Source organism: Empidonax traillii, unplaced genomic scaffold, assembly GCF_003031625.1.
Source record: "Empidonax traillii isolate 1590-97213 ecotype Southwest subspecies unplaced genomic scaffold, ASM303162v1 scaffold326:size758569, whole genome shotgun sequence".
Lineage (NCBI taxonomy): Eukaryota > Metazoa > Chordata > Aves > Passeriformes > Tyrannidae > Empidonax > Empidonax traillii.
Window position 1 is genome coordinate 619038 of NW_020955519.1, and position 27585 is coordinate 646622.

Below are 27585 nucleotides of genomic sequence, written 5' to 3' on the forward strand. Positions count from 1 at the left end.
TTTTCCCCTTCCTGACACTGCAGCTCATGTCTTTAAAAGCCATTCCTTCTTCGGTATTTGTGGATTAACAGAAAAAAAAGTAATTCCAAAACAACAGGTTTTGAACACATGAATCAAGCACATCTATCCTGTGCAAAAGAACCTCTGCAATATATTATCAACCATTACGGATTTAACTTTGCTCCAGAATAACTGAAAAGCTCTTACTTGAAAAAATTTAGAAATGAGAATCTCTTATTGAAGCCAGGCAAAGTATTAAATTATTTCATTTCAATCTGTTATCAGTTTAAGTCAGGATGAACAGTTTGTCTAAATACCAAAAATGAAGAAGCTTTAAAGTCACTTCTGCAAATTTAATAACCAAATTTGGATATAGTCATGTACATATCCCCCTTTTTCTACTTTCATAGTTATTCAAGTGTAATGCTGAAATTTTCAGCCTCTGTAGCCGATTTCTAAAGAAAATTATTTTAGGCACCTTTAAAACAAATTTATTTCACAAGTCTCATTTATACATTTGCCATAAGTTCTTTTAGTAAAAAGCATTTAAGTACGAAAGTTTAAAAAATCATTTAAAATACAGTTTTTCAATAAAATCCAACAAGCATTAAACAGATCTTTCACATATCCTCATTAAGCTTTTTTCACAAGGCACATGTACAGAACATTTCAAATGAGAAGTTAATTATAACTTACCAAATCTTTACAATGTTTATAAAACTCTGTCTTTGGGAAAACATACAGTGGATAATGTACAAACATGAATGGCACCTTGCAAATTTTAGACAGAAATGTAAATGAAATCTTTATGCACACTATGCAGATCATAGTGGCTTGCCTCCACTGAGGAATAAACTGTTACTGGATGCAAAGTAGTTTTAAGACTACTCTGCATGAAGTATTTCAATGTACTTTTTTGTTAAAAAAAAGCCTGGAAGTTCCAGGGTAAACACAAACAATTAACCAAATTTATTTTTAAAACTCTTTCTAGTAAAAATTATTTAATCTTCCAAATGCAAAAGGCACAGAAAATACTAAATTGGTACTGGTTATTTCAGGAGTAGAAAAGTAAATAGTTTTCTGAGCAATTTACAGTTGGCTTTTACAGTGGACAGTGGTTCCTGTTTATAATTTACCCTAGACAGGATGAGAAGCATTTAATCACAGCATCCCTTTAAAAAGAAAAAAAAAGTTATTTGTTATTTTCTTTACAGACATCTAAACCATTACATATTTAAAATTAAAATATGAAAGAAACTAAAGACAAATACCAATAGTTTATTAAATGCAGGATCTGTGTGTGACTATCTCTATTGAACCAACTAAAGCAAAGGCTCAAGCCCAATCTGAAACACAGGTCTCCCACGCTGTTTATATTCCAGCACATGCTAAAATGCAGATACAGTGTTAAGAACTGCTCTGCAGCAAACTTGGAGGCTTAGCAAAGGTCAGAGCCTTATTTCACACAGACTGGCCAGCAAGGGCATGGCCGAGGAATGCACCAAATCCAGTCAGTCAGCAAGCCACAGGTGCTTTGAATCCAAACCACACTGGAGTTAGACCATCACAGTGCAGGAAATAAAGCACAGGCTGAAGGGTTTAAAGTGCACATACTGACAGTGTAGGATGGAGAGCTGATGCAGCCTTAAGGTTTGAAAGATCTCAAGGGCTGTTATTTTTTTAATTGAAAATAAGCTGTTTTCTGACTGTTATACTTACATGACTCACTTTAGTCTTATTTATTTTTCATTTTCTCAGAAAGTAACAACTTACTAAGGAGTGGAATTTGTATTCTGTTGTTAGTTAGTTTGAAAAATGAAGAAACATACCTTCGTGACTCTATTTAAAGTCACTGTAGGTATGGATTTTGGTTTTGTGGCATTTGTTGTTTTCATTTGGGTTTGGTTTGAGGGGGCTTTTTTCGCCAGAGCCACAATTAACTAAAAAAAACCAAATACAAACCAACAACCCCCCCCAACAAACCCATGAACAAGTTAACTGTTTTTAAGAGTAAACCATTAATAGTTGAAATCAAGAGAAATGCATACTTTATACAAATGACGTAATGCTGTTCTCTGGCACTTAACAAGGTTTAGAGCACTGTTTCTGTAAGAAAGGCAGCCTATCCAAGAAATTTATGATAGCATTCCACATAAGCAAAGAACTCAATAATCCTTAAAGAATTCACTGAATTACTAAAAGTAATCTGTATAAAATCCAATTCTTTGGCTCATAAAATCTAATAGACAAATAAACCCAAAAAATTAACTGATGTATGTAACCTGATCTTTTTCTGCCCAGAACTTAAAGTACTATTGGTAGGGGAAAAAAACCAAACAGTGACCAGAAGCTCAACTTGCTTTCTGTAAAGAGCAGAACATTAAAAAAAAATATTAAAAAAAAAAAAAAAAAAAAAAAAAAAAAAAAAAAAAAAAAAAAAAAAAAAAAAAAAAAAAAAAAAAAAAAAAGAAAAAAAAAGAAAAAAAAAAAAGAAGAGGAGGGAGCCTACTGAGGCTGTCTCCTGGCTACTGGAACTGCAAGAATTCAGAACACTACTTCTGAATGGGTTGGCTTGGGTTGTCAGAAATAGGAAGATGACAATTTGAAGCCTAAGTTCAGGTAAAGTGTTTTATCCACTGTAACTATCAACTACTATATATAAAAAAAAAGTCCTTCCTAGATGAAATCTGAAGCTTTAAAAAAACTTGGTTTGTTTTTTAAAAACACACTGTTGAAAGACCAAACTGCATTTTACATGAATCATTCTAGAAAAAAATATGTTCTTATATTTGATTACTTGCATGTGTTTTCACTCTGTGTTTGGCTAGCTTTCATTCCCTTTTTGTACACAAGAGTGAAAACAAAGAGAAGCTTACCAAAATGAAAATTAACACAAAGCATTGCCTTTGCCTCTCCCAAAAATGATGGAGGAATTCAGAAGCACACTTAGTAGCTGAAACTATGTTGTTCATTTGCTTTTAACTAAGACCTCAAATCTGTAAGTTAACTTTAACACCATAAAAGTCACTATTGTACCACTGTATTTTTAAATTACTGGAGAATTTAAACAAGACCTTGATTTATTTTCAGTGATGAAAACTAGAGGGAAATTTATCTAAGATAATTACTGTGCACTTTATTTGTATTTAAAGCTTGTATTAAGCATTAGTTTTGAGTTCAGCTATGGAATTTTCCAAAAATTAAAAAGGAATGGAAGGATGTTATGTTCTTCTCACATACTTACTTCCCAGCCTAAAGGTAACTGACTTTTGTTAGGATGAAAATTATTATGCAGACTCACCTTGCAAAAGGAATATATGACAGACTATACCTGAAAAAAAGAGGAAAAAGGTATATTTGCAGAGTGTTTATGTATCTCCTTGAACTAAATTATTTCACTATAATCCAGCACTAATAAAAGCAACCTGTTGTAACACAACTTTAAACAAGATTACCTATTCAATTTAATGCTTACCTGAGAAAAGATTACATGTTTGGATAAGAACTAAACATATTGACACGGATTTGGTGGTTTACTTCTCCTTGGCTTTTTTTTTTTTTAACATAGTTTATACTTTCTAATGCACGTGAACTTAAAAAACCAAGATTTATTATCACCAGACCCAAAAAGAATGCTTCTGGAAAAACTATTCAAGATGATAGAGACAACTTTTTTCCAGCTTTAAAAAGAATCTAAATTACTATGCAAATATACATCTAATATTTATGTAACTCTAAATACAGATATATGCTGTAGTATGAACAATATGCCACAATCGTGATACTCAAACAGCTAATAACTCTATTGTCCTCTGAAACTTGCTTCTCACAAGCCTCCAGGTGGTGTTTTGTTCTCATGCCCAGCCTGATCAAACTGTAGGACACTTAACAAATGTGAACTGTCTGTTGAAAACATGCAGAACACAGTCTGAGTTAGTGATCTTTCCTCTATCTAATACCAAGCATTTGCCTGGGCACCTGAACAAACAGTTACTTGTCCTCAAACCCAAGTTCAGTAAAGGCTCTGTGTATTCAGGGCAAGTTCAAACAAGAACTGTGGTCACCTCGGGTTGCCTGAGAGTTAGCACCAAGTAATGCACCTGGGACAAGGAGACGAAGTATGTATCTATGGAGAAAGGGGTAACTTCCAAAAGTTCTGCCAGGATTTCAGGCATTCACCTGTACCCATACATGGCCAAGCCTTGCCGGAGTGAATTTGGATGGTCATCATAGTACCTGCTGCACTAAATTTACCCTCTCACATCTACCCACTCTTTACCCGGTGCTGCTGTGTATTCTTGAGGCAGGATGAAAATGTTGTTTAGTTTCTTTCACTTCAAAAATGAAAAAATAGAACTCAAAAAAGAAAGAGATGTGCAGAACACATGATTATACTGTTACTTTCACAATACAGAAAAGGCATGAGAATCTTTTTGTACATATATTCCTTTTATAAGGCTTCAGATAAGTTCACACATTGCAGAATATACTTAAAATTGCCATTTCTGCAAGACGATTGAATATAGATTTTGTTAGAGTTACACAACCTATCTTAGAAGAACAGATTGAGGCTGGCATTTGGGCACACTTACTTGCAAAGCATGTATATATAGGTTTATAATCATGCGGGTGTAGGAACAGGGAGAAGAAATGAAAAGGAATTTTAAGAATCTTACCAGGTCATTGCCAAAAACTGCAATATGCAGAATAACATCGCCAAACCTTTTTTGTTCCACTAAGTAAAAACGAAGCAAATACGGCTAGTTAGATCATTTTGCACCATTCTATATTGTAAACAATTGGAACAGTCTGTTCAATCAAAAACTGAGTTAACTGACAATGCCTAAATCTTCTTAGTTTGCTACTTCTTTCCTCTCTCTAACAACTCTCCATTTGTTTTATCCATCCCTTCATTAGCATCATGCTATAAAAACCTTTTCTAGCTTTGAAAACACTTAACAGCATCAGTGCTACCACTCTCTCATGAGACTGTACTTCTGCAAATATGGAAGTTCGTTCCATGTGAATATGGCCAACAACATATTTACTTCTATGGCATGCAGATACAGACAGTTTTTAATCAAAATGCTTGAAGGTACTTGTTCTGCCATTGTCTTAATCAGCTTAATATTCTGCAGCCATGGCTTCTGAAGACCACTACATATTCTCTGATATTTTCTGACATCACCGAAATGAAACAGTATTTTAACTTCCTTTTCTTAGTTTTTATTCCAGAGGTCTGCAGGCTGAACCTGAAGCTCTAGCTTTTGTATTCTCATCTACATCACAAGCAGGCGGAAGGGTGTGTTTGATTTTACAGCCAGCAGGCTCATCACTCCACCTAAACTAAACTGCACCGACAACAGAAACACCACACACAAAGCTCATCTTTCCTCCACAACTGAACTATACACAATACAATTAATAAACTAATGAAGCTAGATTGCTTTTTAGAGGAATAAAGTGTTCTCACTTACCCAGAATACAGCACAAAGAGTCAATACTAGGCAAAGCTGGGGTGAGATGAAAGGAGAGACAAAAAACCCCAGAATGAATACTCAAATACACAACAAAGCAAATACAGTAACTGTTTTCATGTTTGAAATGGGCAACCAGCATTTTCAGAATTCACTTATGAAACACACAGAGCTAAAGCCTATCACACAGTGACTATCATGTTGAACTCCATGTAAGGTGTGTTTTCCAAAGCACAGTATGAGATATGGAAGGCCAGAAGGGCTGGGACTAGTCTCAGAAGAAAAAGGAGTAAGAAATTGACTTCAAGAAGCAGGAGGAGTATAACCAGGTGTGTGTAGCCTTATGTGTAGGTCTATTAAGAGGTGGGGTTAGATGCTAAAGTTTGATTGAAAGCAACCAGTCTGGGAATTGCTACTCTATTATTTCAGTACATACTATCATTTTGAATCTAGTATTCGTAACAACCATCTCTGACAAGAAAGGCTTGTGCATCGCTACAAACAACCCATTATTAAAAACATCCATTCACCATTATGGTATCTGGCAAATGGAGGCTATACTTCTACCAGTGCTGTTTTATCTTCTGACAGTAATGAAGAGCCCACTAGGAAGCTGCTGGCTCAGATACAGTGAAAATACTCATGTGAAGCTTTGTTCAAGATACTTATATACTTTTAAGGATCATTACAACGATATATTTGGTTTACTATGCCAAGTGATCACACCATTTGTTGAAGCTTAATCATCACTTTGAACTTTTCCACTAAATCTCATCTGGCTTCCTCCATTTGTCATTACACATAGCAGAAAACAGAAAAACCTTTAAATTAATTTTCACTGAAAAAATTTGTTGGTTTTCTATTGGAAGAGACATAACAGACACTTGAAATTTTCCAAATGTGTTTGTGAATCCTGAACTGCCTACAATTCTAGCTTTGTGTTAGGATGGGGATTAAAATTGTCAAATGCATACAAAGTTTTCAAAACTTTGTAAATTTTCCAGTTCTTCTCCGTTTTACTGAAATTTTCCATTCTAACAGTCTTAGCTCTCATCCAGTGTTCATGTTCACTATTCGGTGAAACCTTTCATTCCATCTTTTCCCAACCTTTTTGGTAGCTCCTTTGCACAGCTAGGGAGGTCTGTGATGTTTTTTCTACTCTCTGTTCTCTTTCCATTTCCCTGATGTGTATTGTTTCTACAGCCTTCAGAGCAAGTTATTTTCTTTGTCACCATAGCATGGTGGATAAGAGGATCATCAGAGCAAAATGATTTTGGTGCCTGCTGTTTTTAAGGGTCTGGCTTAGGCTCTCAGTTACACCAGAAAAAAGCCTACAGCTGTAAAGTGTTGCAGAATTCACTCTCAGCAAACACAGACTCTGGAGAGCTGGAGATATCCTTGGACATTTTTACTGCAGACTTGTGAAACTTAGCTTCCCTAGGACTTGTAACTTGGTTGTAAAAGATGGCAAAACAAAACAAAAAAACCCCAAACCAAACCAAACCAAACAAAGCTCGGAGTGCAAGCTAAGGATCACGTGACTTTCCCAAAAGATATGGGCAAACACAAGCTTCCTAAATAAGATTCTTTTTTTTTTTTAATGTCGGTATGTGAGAGGACAAACCCATATGAAAGCCATCCAGAAAAAATTTTGCACCCACATCAGCTCTAATCAAGTAGGAAAAAAGTTATATGATAGGGAGAATAGGAATAGACAACTACATTTAAAAAATAAAAGTCGAAACTAATCAGGAGGATCAAGAGAGAAAAATACAATGCAATAGAGGAGCAGCAAGGGCAGAAAGTTGTTTTGAAGTACCTAATATAGAGCTTTGGGATAGGAATTCTGATATTGGGGACAGGGTTTTTTTCCCATCCCCCTGGAAAAGGAGCCAGGGATGTCACAATGGAGAATCATGAAGCTGAACATGTGACTTCCCACACTTTGGGGGAAATAAATTATTTTTCTCCATTGCTTTGAAAGCACTGAACCACTAACCTTTACAGACAGAGCTGCAGCCAACAAACAACTGTCAAGCTACACTTGGTGACCACTGACTTTTCACAGTGGCTAAAAAGTCTCTCGCCTTTTCTTGAAGAAAATTTATTTTAGACAATAAATTAAATTTTTTAAAAAAAATTAAATTTTATTTTTAATTTAATTGTATTTATTTAAAATTTTAGAAATTTTTTAAAATTTATTTTAGAAAATAAATTAAAAATAATCAACCTACTATTAGCATTTCGTAACAATTATTCAGTAAAAAGAACATTTCACTCAAATGGTTAATTACAAAAAACCCATAAGCAACAAAAACATAAGCTCATAGAAAGGAGCTAGATAATTTCTACGACATATAGAGCTAAACAGCTTAACTGTTATTTCTCAGTACAAAGAAATAACCTCCCTTTAGAAAAGCTTCAAATTTATCTTTGATGCTAAAGGAAAACTTTTTAATAAAAGGAAGCAAAGATAGTATATTTACCAGCATCACAATTGTAGCTATTAATCGTTTTGGATCAAACATTGCTTTCAATTGCTTCAGTGGCCCCATCAGGAAACATGTACTAATAGGAGAGAAAAAAACAAAACAAATGAATGGGAAACATTCAGCTTTGCTTACCTCCAATATTAATGTTTTGTTCTGTTTTAGTATGAGATGTAATGGTTCTACAAATGAGATTTGATTTCAGTATAGAAATGTTTGTCTCCTAACAAATTTGTTGAGGAAAAGCAGTACACCTTCACACTTCTCAAATGTTAATGTCACATGACTAGAGTTTTAACAGATTAACAATGCTTTGATTCAAGAATTAAGTCATTTGACTAAAGGAATAAAGTCTAGGAAAGTCAAGACCAGATTCCATGGGGTTTGAGTCCCATGACCATGCTTCAACTATACTAAGGTAATAAGAGAAGGAGGACAAACAGAAACTGAAAATACTTCATCGACATTGTGTCTTACATGTTTTTCAAACTGTGAAAGAAAATTTTTTGATCCTAAGAGTTCCCTTCTGCAAATCTTTTAAGACTGTTATGTCGAATACTTAAAAGAACTAAATTGTTTAAAAATACATTGTGAATGATTTTTAGGTTCTGCTTTTGGCCTTACAATCAAAACAAGGATTTCCTGAACATCTCCTTTTTCAAAGAATTTTCTCTTGAGAGAGAAACAGGATGATCTCTCTGTTAAAAGCAAAAAGCTCCTTGCAATAAGAAGGCATCCACACAATGGTCAGACTACCACTTTGTCCCTGAAACTGAGGTATTTCTGTACCTGGCAGAAGGACATAGCTGTAAGAAGTATAAAACATTCAATCAGCAATTTGTTACTCATATTTCAGATAGCAGTTGTGCTGTGTCCACAAAACAAGCATGTAAGATAACTGATATTCAACAATTATGACAGTGTTAAATCTGTTAAATAAACAAGTTTTTATATTATCATTTCAATATGAAAACAATGTTGTTTATACACAACATAAACAGACACCATTCTAGAGCAAAAGCAAATGGAAATGTAGATGAAAAGGAGGGTACTCTTCTAATAATCATAACTAAGAAATCGTACCTGGCTAACGCAGCAATATTTCCCAGGGTGTAGAACACTGCAAAAAGCTTGATCCCGTTTGGGAGCCATAGCAATGCTGTTCCCTATAAAAGATAGGTTATTTATATGTTTGCAATTAGTTAATTCAATTTATTTAGATTTTATAGTCTATAAATATATTTTCAGACTACAAAGAGCATCATTCTGACCTAACTCTAGCAGAGTACTCTGCTCTCAGAGTTGCAGCAGTCACTACTCAGCATATTCTATTGCCACCTACTGGCAAAACAATGTGTTGGTTTACTGTACTTCACAATATCTTTACAACTAGGCAATATTTGTTTATACTGTTTAACACGTTTATTTGTACCGCTTATATGCTATTTACAGCACTTTCAATTTTGTTACAATGCCCCCGCTGTACATCCTGCACTTCCAAACACAAAGGATAAAATGTCTTAAAATCCCACTAATATTCACCATCTCCTCCTCCAATCAACCATCTGGTTTTGCAGTCTAATACACACTAAGGCTGAATAGAAATAGTTTAGAACACTTACTTCCAGACATCTCCTATTTCCACTAAACACAAAAAAATCCAAACCCTCTTGCTGATTACCTATGATGATCAGAGAGAAATGGAATCATAGAATGGTTTGGGTTAGAAGGGACCTTAAAGATCACCTAGTTCCAACCCCCCTGCCACAGGCAGGGACACCTCCCACTAGATCGAGTTGCTCAATGTCCCATCCAACCCGGCCTTGTGGCATCCACCACATCCCTGGGCAACCTGTTTCAGCACTTCACACTAAAGAATTTCTTCCATATATCTAACCTAAATGTCCCCCCTTTCAGTTTGTACCCATTACTCCTTATTGTATCACTACAGTTCCTGATGAAGAGTCCCTCCCTAACTTCCTTGCAGGCGCATTTCAGATACTGGAAAGCTGCTATGAGGTCTCTATGCAACCTTCTTTTCTCCAGGCTGAATAACCCCAATTTTCTCAGCCTGTTAGAGCCTAAATGGAGCCTAAGCTAGAAGCAAAACAAGCTGTGATGTGGACACTGTGTCCTGGGAAGAAAAGAAAAAAAGCAACTATATTCTACCCAATTGCAATTTTAGTGCAAATCTGTGGTGTCAGTTTGCACAGTAGAAGCAGCCATGGAAAGCTGAAAGAAAAGAGCGTAGCTGTATTCTACAATGAAAGCTACAGACACTTTGCAAAGACTTCATTAAAGAAAAAACACCACCTTCAATTTTCATCAGCCAAGAACTTAAAAAATTTACCAAAAGGTCCATAACCTGAACGAAAAGAAGGTGATGTTGACAGCTCCCTCTTATGTGGAAAAGCTTAGCTAGGAAGCTAAATTCTATAAGACATGAGGTTCACAAACACACTACTCAGAGTTTTGCCTCTTACCAAGCTCAAGATAATTCAAGGAAGCTTTAAGAAACCAAGATCCAAAAGCCTTTTGTCTGCTGTTTCATGGTATTACACCATGTGATACAGAATAGACACAAAGTTTAAATACTCAAAAAAAAAAAAAAAGGCAGCAAAATCAGTGATGTTAACATGCCCAGAAATAGATGTTAAAGCACAAATGTGGTGTGTAGTAAAATTTGTGATTATACGGGTTAAATATGGGTGGGGTAATGTCAGGGAGAGGGATTCAACCAAACCTAAAAAAGGGCTATTCCCATCCAATCTTGAGCTCCCTCCCTAGAATTTGCTCCCTCTCCAACACAAGTATGTGGCCAGAGATGTCACTGTACTTGGCATAGATATCAATATGGAAAATATCACTCTCTATTTCCTTTATTGATCTGATTACTATTTATAAAAAAATTCTCACAGGTAAGAGTGCCAGATTTTAATTAACCAAAACAATTATCAGATCTCAACTTTTAACTGCAGACTTGAAACTCCTGCCAGCCCCTCAAGTTCAAGAATGAAAAAATGATTTGCTGATTCTAAGAACACCAAGAATGCAGCAGGATTTTCAAATGTCAACACAGTACCACAGTCATCACCTATTGATTTGTTAGGTGTGATAGGTTACACTTGTGGTTTCTTCACCCTTTAGAAACCTTTCGAGCCTAACCTCTTTTCCCCTTTTATTGAAGGGAATAAAAATAAGATGGGTACACACCCCTACTACACCAGTTACAAATCTACATTTTGTCAGTCTTCAAACCTTTTAGTAAGAAAATCTATGACACTACAATAATAATGCTCTCTGCTGTGAGTGGAAGAAAAATGGTAAAATTGTAATTTAGAGAGCAACAGCCCTACATGCCAATAATACATTTAATGTCCAGTTAAATTTATGGATAAAAAATTCAGGATACAGAATAAAGCAAACACAGAATCACATATAAAGTGTGAATATGAATGAGGTTCTACTGTAGAACAGTAGTAAAGCACAGGGAAAAAATCCACTCTTTACTTACAAGAAAAGAGCACACAATGCCAGCAACAAAGCATATGGCAAACCATCTGACTCGAGTACCAAAGCTGAGTGTAGAGGCATCAAGGACCTTAATAGGAAGAGAGGGGAAAAAAAAGGATATTACAAACTCAGTTTAGAACAATCAAAAGGAAATTTTTCCTTTAGCACTTAAGTCCTTAATTTCAAACAAAATATTTTTTAGCCGGAAGCAGTCATTTTACCTTGCTTAACAGTCACTTGCATATTAATTCTTTCATATTACAAAATTTTATTAGCAATCTGGAAACATATTCCCAAAACAAACAAAAAGGACAAAACTCATGAAGGTATATCCTGGCATTCAGGCAATACTACTCCACTTTCAAACACTTTCTTTTTACCATTCAAGTGAAAATTATCACAATTGTACCAAAGCAAAAGAATGGATGAACCTTCTAGCAATTTGCAGTGGAATATATCTATTTGTGCAGCACTGTAGGTTCCTATAAACATTACTTCCTTTTCCTGTTACTAGACAGGATCCCTTGAACATACTATTACCAGTATCCACCACAAGCATTATGACTCTGCTTGAATTACTCTTCCTTACAGGGTGAAGGTGTAAGCAGATTAACACAAAGCTTGTCTCATCAGACAGCTAACCTGCTGAAAGAGATTATTTTACTTCCTCCTTCTCCAGAGTGACTCCAGAACCTGTAAGACTCCTCTAATGAGCTGAAGTAGCTGACTCAACTCACAACATGGGAAAAGGACTAGTGTTCCCTCTATTTTGATGACTTAGTCCTAATGAGCCAAATCAGCTCTTCAAGCTGTCAGAAAAGCCACAGTGCTGATGTAAAGAAAGAGGCGGGGCCACAGAGCTGGCAGAACAGTCCCCTTCAGCAGCAGAGACTTGTTAATATGCTCAGGTCATCTTCCCCACCCATGCTGTAAGAACAATGTATTTCAGCTTACTCCAGGTCACTACAATTAAATATACTTTCTATTCTAAACTGGCCTATTAAGTGAATCATTGCCTCAGCTTACATGAGATGATTATAAAAAGCCAACTTTCCTATGTGTTCAGATGACACAAGCAAACTTGCCCTCTTGTTATCTAGTCTACAGATATTTTAATCAAGGTTTATTAACCAAATATACAAGTTAGGTATGATGTTTCTCCTACTCTCTGGAGAAATTTCTCTTTCAGGCAGTGGTAAGTGAACCAATGAAATTGGATACTCTGTTGTTCTGAGTTTTCTTTCCTCTTCTCTGTGTTCAGCAGTTAAGACAGAACTTCTCAAAGGTCAGAAGATGCATCTTACCTTGTTAGGTCCAACACTTTATCCTTATGTATGCATTAAAGAAACAGACAAAATCAGTAACTGAAAGATAGTTTAGTATTTGAAATCATATTTGATAGTCACAGTCCTGAATGCCTACACATGTACAAAGTGTAGGAAGAGCTCGTAGGACGTAGCTGAAGATACTCACTTCAATCACACTTTTAGTTACACCTATTCAGGCAACTCATCACAAACACACACACAGAAAAGATGGAGTAAAAATCCTTTCCATCTCTGCTCAGAAATGAAGTGTGGATAGGCCAAGACTATCAGTAAACTCAACACACACATTTCAGATTGCCTAGAAAACACATAAAGGATGAACATAAATCATTTATTCAGGTGTATCAAGCACATTGCTGCCACTTACTGATATTCTACTTCTAATCTTAATATCTACGGTGCTCCTGAAATGACTAACAGGAAATTTCATTCTTCATATAAATTTGTAAACAGCTTTATCTTCATCTAAAACCCTAACAGTTGAGGTGAAAAAAATGCTAACACAAGAAACAAGAGAACCACACAAGGGCTTGAAGCAAAAAATGCCACAAGATTTAAAACATGATTTTAAATCTAGTTTGATACATTTTATGGATTTATTTCTTAAAAGCTTAGATTGACAATGCATGCATATTAGCTACAGGAAGACAGGCTGTGGCACGAGGGCTGCCAGAGGACCACAACATACCATTCTCTGTAATAATAAATTAATTGGCATTAAAATGAAGGCTGATCTTCCAACCATTCCCAATGCCGTCACCATTTATGTGGTGAAGCTGAACTTAGATAATGCAGTGCTTGAAATCCTGAAACTAGAGATCTGGTAATGCATTTTCTTAGTCTCTGATACCTAGGAGTATCTCTCAGAGGAGTCTGAGGGGATACTTCATTGCAGTCTACAGCTTCCTCATAAGGGGAAGTGGAGGGGCAGACACTGATCTCTTCTCTATGGTGACCAGTGACAGGACCCAAGGGAATGGCCTGAAGTTGTGTCAGGGGAGGTTTAGGTTGGATATTAGGAAAAGGTTCTTCACCCAGAGGATGGCTGGGCACTGGAACAGGCTCCCCGGGGAAGCGATCAGGGCACTAAGCCTGATAGAGTTCAAGATGCTTTTGGACAATGCTCTCAGGCACATGGTGTGATTCTTGGGGATGTCCTGTGCAGGGCCAGGAGTTAGACTCAGTGATCCTTGTGCATCTCTTCAACTCAGGAAATTCAATGATTAATACTTCTGAGGTTTCATGGAAGCAATGGAACTCGTTATCTTTTCGGGATGCCTGTTCCACCCCATAGTGAAGTACCTTGCTGGAAAAGTTGAGTGACAGGTACATAGTTCAGCTACGTAAACCACAGACATCAGCTTGTGCTAAAATGCCAGGCTATAATCTGTAAAACTTGAGGACTTGTCATAGCGTGTGTCTATTGTGCCACACATGCTGCAGGAGCAGTAATGTCTATATAAGGGACCATGAGACACCCTGAAGTAACAGCTTAGCTTCTCAGAGACTACGAAACGGAACCCTACGAATAAGTAAGTCTAAGCTGCCTCTGCAACACAAGCAGCAAACAACGCAAGGGTGATTAGCATCTTTTTTTTTCCTGTGTCTGACATAAACCGTACAGCTAATCCCAGATTTCAGATAAAAAGAGTTGGCACTGCAATCTGTGATATTTGCATTAGCAGAAATTTTTGCTTAAAAGACTGAAAAAATTGCTAGGCAAGTTCCACATCTGGGGAAAGATTCATATGGAGAACTAGGCAGTAGTGGTGGCAAGGGAGTTCCCGTCAAATACACCCCTCTTGCTGTGCTGTTATCAGCTTGTTTCTAAGAAGAAAAGAAAAAAGAAACTGAAATCAACAAATGGAAATCCTTAGTTCTCTGAAGCTAAGCTTTAATGCCAATCTCCTGGGCAAGAAGCAAAGATTTTTATTCACTGGTTATTTCAAGCTAATACTGTATCAAAGAAATGATCAAGACATACAGAAATTAAGAGGAAACCTAAGCGGAAACTGGAATCCGTAAGGGAGACTTCCTGAATCCTAAGGAACAGTCTTGCAATAGTCCGATACACAAGCTGCGAGTGACGGGGAACACCATCTTTGCTGAACAGTTTGCAGTGGACACACAGTAAACAAAATGAATAATAATCTGCAAAGCTGCCTCTAATCAAAAATATTTCTTGTAGTTCTGAACGTCTACCTAAGCTCCCTCCATATATTAATGACCTTATAAAAGTTTTCCAAGTGGGCAAATAGAAAAGTAGAAAGATTATATTTTACAAGTTTTAAGAAATATTCTAGAACTTTATTATTAGCAATTACATCTTTTCTTGGTGGTAAATTTAAGATTATGCAAGTAATGGAGAAAATTCAAACAAATGTTGAGTAAATTGCAGAACTGAGTTCCTAAGCAATAATTTAAAAATATTTAAAGTGATATTTTCATCTTTCCCTAACAGACTTCCTTATATATATTTATGTTATCACCAGAGAGTTAAATATAAGAAATGTAAATATCTAGTCTATTCTTCCTTGCTGAAATCTTGTTGAATGCTTTAAGCAGCTGTCAGCTGACAGGAAACTTAGCCAATGCATCACATGGACTGATTTTATTTTAGTTTTGGTATTGATAAAACTAAAAAGCATAATGCTGTCCTGACATCATCAGTACACTGGCATACTTACAATTTATTACTGATCTTTTTGATAAGGAACTCCTTTAATTCATTTTTTATAATATATTTAGAGTAATGGATATAACTGCAGCAAGAAACAAGAGTTGGTTTAGAAAGTCCAGAACTCCAGTGAATCATAAGACAGTTGTTTCATTATAAACTTTTCTTCTACTTAGCAGGAATTACTACTGACTTCATGCTAATGGTTCTGTTAGAATCAAGGAGAAAAACACAGAGATATCTATAGACGTGAACCATATGATAGCTATTACACAAGTGTCAGCTATTCCAAAGAGAGGGCCATTGTTTTTAACCAAACATATGACGCAGTTCCAGAAAGATCATTAAAACAGCTGAAGATTTTACACACAAAATGCATAACCTTATACTTTCTTTCACAACCTTACCTCTTAAAAAGTGTTCTTCTCTTCATGGGTGCTTATACTTTTCTGTTCTAATACACACATTTTAAAAACAGTCAGCACCATTCAGTTATAGCTTTAGTGAATGTCACGTATGAATTTTCTCACTAAAAAGAGGCTTGATTTCCAGTGTTCTTTATAAGCACACTGCTACTTTGAAAGAAACCTACAGATGAGAAATTGCCTGACCTAAGCACTTAATTTTTTAATTTTTTTCTTTCTTTTTTTTTTTTTTAAGATCTTTCTGGTTCACCTCAGCATGAAGCTCCTTTGCACTGTGCCAAATACATATTTATATGTTTTCTTCTATCAGGTACTGGATAGGCTTTAAATATAGGCACATTTTTTATTACTTAAAGTCTTCTCTGGATATAACACTATCATTACATGCTAGAGTGAAATCATATATAATTTAATTACTGACATTTAACAAGTAACACACTATTAGCTCAGTTCTCTCCTCAGCATATACACCTCAAGTATAAAAGTATTAGGGATGTAAGCATTTATCTACAGATCACTGCTTTAAACATCACAGCATCAAGTAAAGGAAATCTCTGTGTCACTAACGTGCCTCACGTGAAATGTGCCTAGTGGTGGCAGATTAATTAATTCTCTTGGAGCTGAGCTGAGATTAATGGAGATGTAAGTATTTGTTTGATAATCTTGAGACAAGACCAGAAGGTAAAGAATCCCTACCAAATCCTGGCAGCCAGTTCTGATGTGAAAGTGCGGATTCTACACTGCTTCCAGAATTAGGTGTGGACAAAATTTAGCTGCTTTACTGTGGCAAGAGGCCAAGTTCTTAAATCTTGAAGGCCAGCAGCAACTCAGTGCAAAACCAAATGAAGCATGTCAGCAGCAAGCTGCTAGGACTGATATTATGCCAGCTATGCTCAGGCTGTGCTGCTTCACCAAGGTTTGTTAGCTGCAGTCAGACACAGGCTGTTCTACATTCCTGCTTCCTCCACTACGCTCCAGCGCCCTGCAGCAAGCAGTATCAAGATATTCCTTGATGTGGGGCACTCTGACCTGCAGTCACACCGATTAAGAGGGAGCTGATGGAATAAATGGTTCTTTGTAAGTATGCTCAGTTTTGCTTCAGCCTAGAGATTAATTCTCAGGAATGTGTGGTGTTCAAACGCAGTAAAACTGAAATAAAGAAATGAGGAAGATAGTGGGAAGGAAATGCAAAAGTTAAGTGGTACTTGAGGAGTATGGCGCAAAAAGTAACTTCAGCACAACATACACAAAACGATCTTTGTCTGAAGAAAACCTTTCTTTGCTTTTGCAAATTCAAAGGCACAAGGAAAAACAATTTACACAGAATATCAGAATGGGTCAGGTTGGAAGGGACCACAGTGGGCGGCGATTTGGTCCAAACCCCCTGCTTAAGCAGGGTCGCCCTAGAGCACGAGCAAACCTTTCTTTAGAACGAAAACCTGTTGTCTGACTGATCAAACACCAAGGCCGGGCAGCAGGAGCACACACGACACAAGGAGACCCTGGCACCTCAAAGCCAGACGTGACAAATAAAACCTAATGACCCCAAGCCACCGACAACAGAACAAAAAAGCTTCACACGACAGGAATCTGCCCAAACTCATACACCGCACAGGGCCTGGTGCCCACAGCCCCCGTCCTTCGGCGCACCCGGAAAACTTCGGGGAGGGGGCAGGGAGGACAGGCCCTCGCCGGGCGGTACCTGCGCCGTCAGTCCCTGCTCCTCGTCGTCCTGCCCGGCCAGCACCCGCCGCAGCTTCTCCATGCCGGCCCTCCCTCCCTCCGGCCGGGCCGGGCCACGCCGGGGATCGGGACGGGACGGGACGGGACGGTACAGACAGCGCTTCCCTGCCGGGTCCCGGCCCAGCCTGGAAGTGACGGGCCGCGCCTGCGCACCGGGGCGGCCGCCCCGCTGTGGGAGGTTCCCGGGCGCCGCTCCCGGGAGCCCTGGTGGGACAGGCGTGGGAGCCACCCGGAGCGGTATGGGAGTTTGTGAAGCCCTTAGCAGAGGCGGTGGGGAGGAAGAAGGGATTTTTCAGCCTGCATGGGCGCGGTGATGCGAGCTGGCGGTTAAATAAAGCCCTCTGGGCAGACGCAGGACACGGCACCGTGGGTGTTCAGTGCCCCGGCGGGACCGCGTTAGGGCACCTCGTGTTCAGGAGGGACTTCGTGTGCATCAGTCCCTGCCCGGTGCCTCGTGTCCCGGTGGTCGGCACCACCGCGAGGAGCCTGGCTCCATCCTTTTGGCACCCTCCCATATACACCTTATGCATGTGTACTTTGTATTCATAACAAGTAACTATTTTATAATTAATATAGTAATATATAATAAAGCAATATAAAATCGAAATATAATAAAATAACTGTATATTAATATAAGAACATTTATAATTAATACTAATATTAGTAATATGTGTATATTATACACCTTATCAATTTGTATAAATATCTATAGAGAGGGTGTCAAGAGGATGGAGCCAGTCTCTTCCTGGTGGTGCCGACCACCAGGACACGAGTCAACGGGCAGAAACTGAGGCACAGAAGTTCTACGTGATATGAGGAAGAACTTCTTTACTGTGTGAGTGATCACACACTGGAACAGGTTGCCCAGAGAGGTTGTAGAAGCAAACAGCCTCACCCCTTCTTGAATTATGGGCACCTGTGGCATCCTGCACACCAATTGAGAGCAAGTCAGGTGCTTTTCCAGCTAGGAATGAGTAGGGCAGAAATAGGATGTAATGCCTCCTTCCAGAGATTTCCAATGTGGTGCTGTGTAGTCTCTTAACCTCTGCCCCTGGAAGGAGGAGCATGGCAGAGGCCATCATGCTGCCCTGTGTCTTGGCTCTGCTTGCTCATTCCAAGCAACACTCCAACCTCCATCCCCTCTGCTCAAGCATAGTCATTCCACGTAAGTCTTCTCTGTCCTGCTCTGTTGAGACACTGCCCCTAAATGCCCTCTGGGGCCATTCCTGTGTGTGTCTCTGCTGTGTGACCTGCTCTCAGATGAGCACTGCAGCCCTGGCCTGAGTGCTTTACCGGGGGAATGAGACTGGTGGCTGGGGAAAAAGGATGGAGGGGTGTGCCCTGCCTGCTGCAGTGACAGCAGGCAGCAGTGTGGGGTGGTGCTGGAGAGGAAGATGAGTGATAAGGGCTGTGTAACTTGCTGCTATGCGAATGAAACTTGATAAAAGCCAGGGCATCAGAGCCCCTAATGAGGCCCTTCAGGACAGAAACCTTCCCCTCCCACCCTGCTCCCCTCCCTACACACACTTAGGAAGTTTTCCATCTGCCTTTCCATCAAGGTGAAACACTTGAACACAAACTGTACCTTTCCAGCCTGATGGTCATTGGTATCTCCGGAAGCTTTAGGTTAAGGCTGAAATTCGTAGTAGGAGAAACACTTGCAGACATGGCTGCATGAAATAGCCAAATAACAGCAAAAAGTCACCCTCCTGAACTGGCCAGCATTGCCCGTACCTTGTGAGAACCTGAGCAGAAAGGACAGTGTGTAAAGGAATAACATGACCATGACCTTCACAGCTGGGGAGGAGAAATGTAAGAAGGAATTTTTGTATATGAGGGGTGGGGGGTGTGTGCAAAAATCATCTTTCTGGTACCTGGCATGCCCAGTGGCCTCAGGAAGAGGCCCAGCTGGTCATGGCATCTCATATGGAGCTTGCTGCCATCTGCTTGGCTTGAGTGCCTTGGGTGCTTTGTAGTTGACAGGAGCAGGAGGTGATGAGTGAAGGTCTTTGGTGACCTCCTCCTCCTCTGCTGCTGGCCCAAAGGTGTCAACATGGGAGTGTCATTTGGGGGTGGCTCTGAAGGGAACTCATGGCTGGCAGGAGCTGCTGTTCCCACAACCCTCTTCTCTCTATCCCAGACTGAGAACTGCTTCCTGGATGACGCTGCCAGTGACTACATTGATGGAGTCATTCCTATCTCCTCATGCCTCTTCAGGGCCTCTCTTCTTTGTCAGAGGACTCCATAGATGAGAAGAAAACATTCCTGCCTCTCCTAGAAGGAGAAGCCAAGGCAGTGGATTCCTTTCCACAGCTCCCAGCTTCCCAAAGATACCATTTTCTGCAGATCAGTGGATGTACTAGGACAGCCCCATCTCTGCCTTGACTTCTGGTTGTGAGGAAGATGTAAAGTGAAGCTTTGAAGAATGCAACACAAGAGAGCCTGGCAGATTACATCCATACAGCTCAAGCCCCAGGAAGCTCTCTCCCCTACGACCCATTTACTCCTGCAGAAGCAGAATAGCTGAAAGCACAAGGCATTTGGACCTGTGGGACAGGAAGCAGACCTTAGCTGGTAGGAGCAAAAGGTAGTTTTGTTGGTTTTGAACTGAATGGAGAAGGAGGGGGAACTTCCTGATGCTTCAGGTGCCTCTGGAGATGGTCAGTGAGACCTTATAAGTACAGCATCCAGCTTACTTTTTGTACTGCATAATGGCTGCATGATGCTGGGAGTTTTGTTTGCTTCACTGCTATTTGCTTGGGCAGAGAGATGGCAAAAATTACCCACGATAGTTTACTTTTCCAAGTTCCTCTGTTCTATAGAAATGCTGTGGGCTCATGCTTCCACTGGAAATGGTGGCACGACAACAAGTCTGTCAGAGCATGGCAATCTCTTCCCCACCTCCTCCCAGGTGCAACACAACCTGCAGCTGAAATCTTTGGGATGCCCCCTAAACCCAAATGTGTGCAAGCCCTCCTGTACCCCCATAGCTTTTCAATAAAGCCCTGACTCCAGTGATTTCTCAGTTGACTGCCTGAGATGCCATGTTTGGTCTTCAAGGCAGAGGTACACGGCCTTTTCATGGATGGTAGCATGTGAAGGGGAGACAGGGAGCAGGAAGGAGTGCTATCTTGAAAGATTAGTACCTGCTTTCAGTTTCCAATATACCCTCACAACCTGTTGATGGTTTCCAAAGTATTTGTATGTAGATCCCACCAGGTGATTGTTCAAAGGCCTTCATAACCAGGGCACATCTCCTGTGCCACCTCCTTGAAGCAGTTGTTGGGTTTTTCAAAATCATAGCTGCCATCTTCAAGCTTTGTAATTAATTTCTTTTACTAAATTTAACTAGATGCAGTCAAAAAATGAAGCCTAAAATTTAGAGCAATTTTCTGGATTGCTACAGTCTGGAGAGAGAGAGAGGCACTTTCAGGGAACAGTTCTTATCTAAGGCAGTTAGTTATTTTAGTAAAGGAGAGATTGCTTTCTGCTCTCTGGTGGCTACAGAGGAATCATGGATGACTAGGTCAGACCAGACACCTAAGTTTCAGTCTGATGAATTAGGATAATGAGCCTTACCATTACCTCTTTTAATTTAAATTGATTAGGTCATAAAACCCCATGACTAGCTCCCAGAATTGTAATAAAATGATTTGTTACGAAAGTGTCTTAATTCCAAAGCATTTCTGACAAAAAAATATAAAATCAAGAAAAAAAATTGTCTTCCCCCCCCCCCCTCCAAATTTATAGATATGTAGAGATATAGACAATTTAAATCTGGGTCTACCCTTCTGATCTGCATGACTTTAAGCAGGAGTGTTTGGCTCTGCCTTGGATTACTGATGGCTTTCTGGTTGTACAGGGAATACAGGCATGCAAGCATCTGCCAGAGAGCAAACTGAAGCTGTGTTTTTGTTTCTGTGTGAAAAAGTGCACAGTCTCAATGTTGTAAAGCAAAGAAGAGCAGTGCAAACCCAGGCACTGGGGGGGGGGGGGGGGGGGGGGGAGGGTCCAGCTTGCATCCCACCACTGCCCCTCTTTCCTGTCTGCTGCTGCCTGGGCTGTGCCCCCTTCCTGACACCCACTCCTGAATGAGGCAAAGGGTGTTTTTTGTTTCCCTGCTATTTTCTTGAGTAGAAGGTTAGAATAGTCACCTAACATTTATTTTTCCTAGTTTCTCTGCTCAACAGAAATTTTTAATTCTCTGCACTCTCTTGAAATACCATGAGACAGTCATTACCTTGCCATGAAAAACATGCAACTGAGAAAGCACAGTGTTTCTGTGCTGATGAACTTTGGCTGATAAGGTAGTATGATCAAAATATTATTCTCCTTTTCCAAAAAGCTAAAATTCTTTTGATAACATGAGTCAAAAATAGCTGGTACAAAATATCATTTTGCCTTTATATCACAAACCTACCACATCTGGAGCTAATTTCTGGCTTATGGATTTGCAAGCTTCAGTTTCTCTATTCGTGTAGTATGGGGTGGTCTACTTACAAGTTCCATCAATTTTTGACCTTACTGTTTTGCATGTATCCACATCTAAATTTAAAGCTAGCTAGAAAATCTGCTAAGTAATGTTATCTTCCTGAGAAATGCATCAATTCAGCCAACTTGCTGAATTGGTGCAGTTGGTGGCATACTTTTAATGTACACAGCACAGTGTCTATGCCTTTCAGTCTTGTAGCTCTATCAGCTGTAAACCCTTATTTCATAAAAATAACAGTTCTGTGATTGCCCTGGTCACATGTCAGGGCTCTAATGTCCTGTATCACTCCCCACCTTAGCATTCTTTGCCTTTGGAAAGGGAATATTTGACTGAATATTGAAAGGTGAAAGTCAGGGTTTACAAGGAATGTTAAGTAAAGGATCTCTTACAGAGTCCAACTGGGAGCATGGTAGAAAACAGAAAACAGAGTTGTTTCAAGGACTTGCCTATTCCACGTGGTAAGACTCCACCTCAATCCTGCTGCTTGGTGCAAACATCTCAGGTCCAATAAAGCAGCAGCTTCTGAAGCCCACTGAAAGGAAAGAAGCTTACCAGTGGGGAATGAATGCCCCTCACGTCTTTTGAAAAGATCCTGTGCTCCTGAAAATGCCATCATGAACACGCTCCAACAAGCCTGCATCAGTGACAGTGACAAGGAGTGGTGCTCCAAAAATAAGGAACAAGAAAGCAAAAGCTGAAAAATGCATACCCTCTCTTATGCCTCAGTTAGGAAACCCCTCTGTTCTGATTTGTCTGACTGTCTGCACATCACCCCAAGTCACAGGCCACTTGGTGGTTTCATACACCTTCGTGTTTCTGCTGTGACTCAAACCTTTCCACATCCAATTGTCACTTCATTAGTGATACAAAGGGAGCCCCCGGTGGTCCAGGGGAAAATTCACTGCACTGTCACTGCAGAGATCCGGGTTCGATTCCCGGTCGGGGCCCCTCCCCGGGCAGATGGAGCTCGTTAGCCCGTAAGGCAATCCATCTACGTCCTGAGGACCTCGCTGCCACCGTCCAAGCCTGCTTGGCCCCGGCAGATGAACCTCAGGATTAAAGGGTGGGCTCAGTTCCGCGCACGCTGTGTCTCACCTAAAAAATCCAATGCGCAGGCTGGAAGGTGTAAAGACCTTCCCCGGTTCTTCGTTCGCGAAGAGACTGGCCATTACTTAGTGATACAAAGTAACCTCACTCATAGGTCTCACTTTTCCCTAAGTGCTTGGCAGGCAACTTGTAGCTAGGTGTGTTTGGGATCCACAGGAACACTGTGAGCCACTGCAAAGCTTTGGAGGCAAAGTAATAGCCTTTATTGACTCATCATGCAAGGAAGTACTAAACAGCCTTGTGAGCTCATCTCTGTGTGCCATCATACACTTAGATCAGGTAACACAGACACTTGGTTAACTGATACACTACTGGATACCCTGCCGGATCTTTGAACCCATTTCTGTTACTAACAATAATCCGGCTGAGAGCTGATGCTGATGTTTACGAAGTTACAGTATAAGAAACACAAAGTAATAGAGAGGTTACTGATCACACTGCTGGCTTTGTGCTTTTCTTCCAGGTGACTCATAGCATCAAGTTCATACAAAAATACCTTAAAATTGTTGCTTTGCATGGCTTCCCCATGAACAAATACAGTAATTGTTTTAGAATTTTGAGTGATCATAGGGGAAAGGAAAAATGGTATATCTGAATGTGTAAGGCAGGAATGTTTGAGAAAATCTTGCTACTCCCTTGGCACTGCTACAAGTTAAAATCAGGAGATCTTTAAACTGTGATCTCAGATTCAGGCAGACTGCAGTGACAGGTTAGAGGAGATTAGTATTTTGTCCTGCCAGGAGACACCTTTAAGATTCCACACTACCGCATTTCCTTTTTAAAGAATCATTTACATCACTCAACACCACTCCGAGAGGGCATCCCTTGAGTTAATACATACCTTAGAACAACAAACATAATATGAAACTTCTCCAACCAGCCTATAAATCAACACCAATTAAAGCAAGTTACAGCGCGGTTCTCCTCTGAGTAAATTATGTTTAAAATGTTTAAAAAATTATTAAATGCTTTCAAAATTTTAAGTGGCTTACTTTGTACCTTTACATTTTTCTAACACAGTGGTCCAAATACAGCCACCATGTAAGTACTTGCAAGTGCTGCCATAACTGACACTGCTTCCTCTTGCACCAAGGGCTGAGTTTGGGTCAGTTATCCCCCTACAATAGTTTCCCTTAATGAGAAAGACATGCCCTAGATTTCAAATGAAATGAAAAAGAGGAAAATTCCCAGCCTTGTTGCCATAGTTACTTGAAACCTACTGTTAAAGATGGTGGGAAGGGAGGGGGAAGGAGAAAAAAGTAGGAAGAGAAGAGAGCAGTATCATGGTCAGAAGGCCACGTGACAGAGGTCATGATCTTGAAGGAGCAACACCTCAATGATGACACTCACAACAGGTTTTCCAGGAAACCTTCTGGCTGCTATTGAGTGGATTCGATGGACATTGCTTATTTATAAGTGGTTACCATGGTAACTAAATGCAATGCAGGGGTAGGTATTAGATTGGCAAAAGCAGAAAGGGGTTGGGTGAGGAGACACATACTTAATTCTCCGCGATTAATTTAATAAAGAAATTGCCTCATTCTAAATCATCAGACTGCTTCCTTTTTCACTTTACAGAGACAGTATAACTTGCAGCAATGTCTTGTTCAATTAGAATAAATTTTTTAGCCTCTGCATAAGTTAAGAGCAGAAATTTTCCAGCTCTAAAGAAGCAGAACTGCAGACATATCAGGCATTTTGCACTGTTCTTCCCCAAATGCAGACAGGACCAACATATCCTGTGACACACAGGTTGAAAACCTAAGAGAGCTGGTAACTCTGCTTGCAATTATTTTATATATTACCATTTTATATTATTGGTCTGTCACATCAGCATGAAGAAACAGACTGCATTCATTAAGAGCTTTGTGCTAAGCAATATGAAAGCATCACTCTCGTAGGTTTTTTGGTACTCTTCCCTATCTCATCTTTTTATTCTTGCTCTTCTTGACTCCTTTCACGTTCTTATAACCGGCATCTAAGCAGTAACACGTGTCTGCACCTGCAGCACTGTAATACAGGTTCATGGACACTGGAAACACACACAGTTGAAGTAAACACATTTGATAATTTGATGCTGTGTATTAGTTAGGCCATAATACAGTTTGTATCAGCGTTCATGTGAGAACCCAGGGAAGTCACTAGAGTAGTTGAATGACTGGTCTGTCCTAACCTAGGATTCTATTTTCTAAACACTCTACTTCCATGTCAAAACCTGCCTTAGTCCCAAGGGGAAAAATCTCCCTTTTTTGGTACGTTCTCTCAGTCTGCAAATTTACTGAGACTTTTTTTCCCCTTTTTCTGCCCAGTTCTCTGCAGTGCTGTCCTTGCTCAGATGACACCACTGTGCTTTGTACAGAGAACAAAAGATAACCCTCAATGCTATGGACAACTACCTTTTACTCTGTTTTTCATACTGGATTAGTGCAAGAGTGAATTGCAGGTGGAAAGTGGGCTCTAACTTGCTTTCATCAGATTTTAAACCAATGATGTATGAAACCAGTTCCAGTATGAAAAACACATTAAGAATGTGTTTTCTCTGAGAGCTGCCAGGCTATATTTGTAGTACTGTGGCTAAGAGAGTTTTCTACTGGTTTTAGAGTAGGGAAAGTTCACACCATTCAGAAGTCATAGAAGCAAACTAAAAATACAAAAACAAACAAACAAAAAGATATACAGAGCAGCATAAGCTGAAATTACTATACAGCATGGGACAGTTGTGGGAGGTTGAGCAAAATTCACTATCAGTAGGTGTTACTACACTCATTAAAGAATCCTTTTAAGTAATCTTTTCTGACTCCACAATTATGGTTATTGCTTTCTGTCCATTAATTACTGTGCTACCACATTTGAATCGTGTATCATCAAGCTTCCAGATCAAGGACACTTAAATCTTGCAACAGCAGAAGAGGTAGAAGCTACTTAAAAAAGTGAGTCAAGAGACCTCAAGCTTAATCTGGGGAAAAAAAGGGGGAAGAGGGACAGACTGAGAGCCTAGCTCATACTGTCTCCCACTTGAATTCCTAAAGGTGTTGCATTCCTAATCAGCAGTCTACCAGCAGAAAGGTGAGAAATTCTTTTCTGTCTGAAAACATGAAAGAAGACAACAGCTGTCCCTACAGCAATAGCAATTGCAGCAGGAGAGGAAAGGCCACGTGGTTCCTAATCTTACTGCAGTGGACCAGAAGCAGTACACTCAAGACAGTGCCTGGGATCAGGGCAGCACAGATTTTAAGTGGCAGCACATATCCTACAGCTGAAAGTATTTACTAAAGCTAGCCATGAAATTAAAACCAAATAGGTATTCCAGAATAACAGCAAGTAGCGACAAGCCCTGCAATCTTATAAATCAAATGCGAATTCTAAGTTCTAATTTTGGATTATTACTAATCAGTAATAGTAACAGTCATAGCCCCATTCTATCCAATGCTACCCGAGTGGGGTGAGGGAGAGAAACAAGGAAGCCATTAACTCCATTAAGGTATTCAGACTCAAGAATATATAATCTCCCCTGTTTCTTTGAAATGTTCCTCTTTTTGGATTACCCAAGCAGCCCCATCCCAAAATGGCCACATGCCAATGTGTTTCAGTGTTCTGTGCCAGAGGAGGAGGATACAGATTAACCACACCTTTACTGCAATAATTCCTCATTTCTCCTCCTTAAGGTGTCCCCTTGCTCCCAGTAACATTATTTAAACAAAGAAATGGTATATGAATGGATTAAAAAATAATGCTTTGAAGGACACATCATAGGCCACTTGACGGCACTCTGCCCATATAAACTGTTTTTGTCACTAGGCAGATTGTCTGTGGAAATTCACTGGATTCCCCATCTCAGACAGGGCTCTGTCTCTTCAATTCCCATTAAAAATGCCTTGCTGCACCCTTCCCTAAGAAGTCTGTATGGACTGCAGGAAGCATCACTGGTTTAAAATCTGATCAAAGCAAGTTAGAGCCCACTTTCCACCTGCAATTCACTCTTGCACTAATCCAGTATGAAATAACTTGAGCCTTGTCACAGTGAACAAATAGGGGGAAGAAAGGCAGGAGAAAGCTTGAAAGAAGTATATGAGAAAGCATGGTACAACTACCAGCAAAATGAGAGAATAAACTCCTGTAAATGGTATTCCCTGCCTCTGGAAATTAGGACAATCAGGATTGATTAATTAATTAGGAAAATCCGTGATCAAAACATCAGGTGAGGCTAGAGTACATCACATAATGCAAGCTTTACCCAAGTGCAGCCCAACACACTACATTGCATACCTATGAAGTTCAAACTCACCTGTAACTTATTTTCTCTCCAGTAATAACTGAAGAGGCAGCTTTTCGCA

At 39.5% G+C, this 27585-nt stretch overlaps 1 protein-coding gene across 2 annotated transcripts; it reads right to left on the reverse strand.

The window, feature by feature from the left end:
• Positions 1-470: 470 nt before the first annotated feature.
• SFT2D1 (SFT2 domain containing 1) lies at positions 471-17753 on the reverse strand. Of its 2 annotated transcripts, XR_003572089.1 has the most exons (9): positions 17612-17703; positions 12784-12806; positions 11481-11567; positions 9050-9132; positions 7964-8045; positions 5478-5513; positions 4677-4735; positions 3302-3331; positions 471-1172 (listed from the first exon to the last, which is right to left on the reverse strand). XR_003572089.1 is itself a non-coding variant. In XM_027891696.1 (8 exons), exons 1-8 carry the CDS (start codon positions 17672-17674, stop codon positions 1133-1135), a joined length of 480 nt encoding a protein of 159 aa, XP_027747497.1. In that variant the 5' UTR covers positions 17675-17753; the 3' UTR covers positions 475-1132. The 2 variants fall into 2 exon arrangements, 1 of the variants encoding a protein (XP_027747497.1); XM_027891696.1 differs by lacking the exon at positions 12784-12806 and having other exon boundaries at positions 475-1172; positions 17612-17753.
• Positions 17754-27585: the final 9832 nt, after the last annotated feature.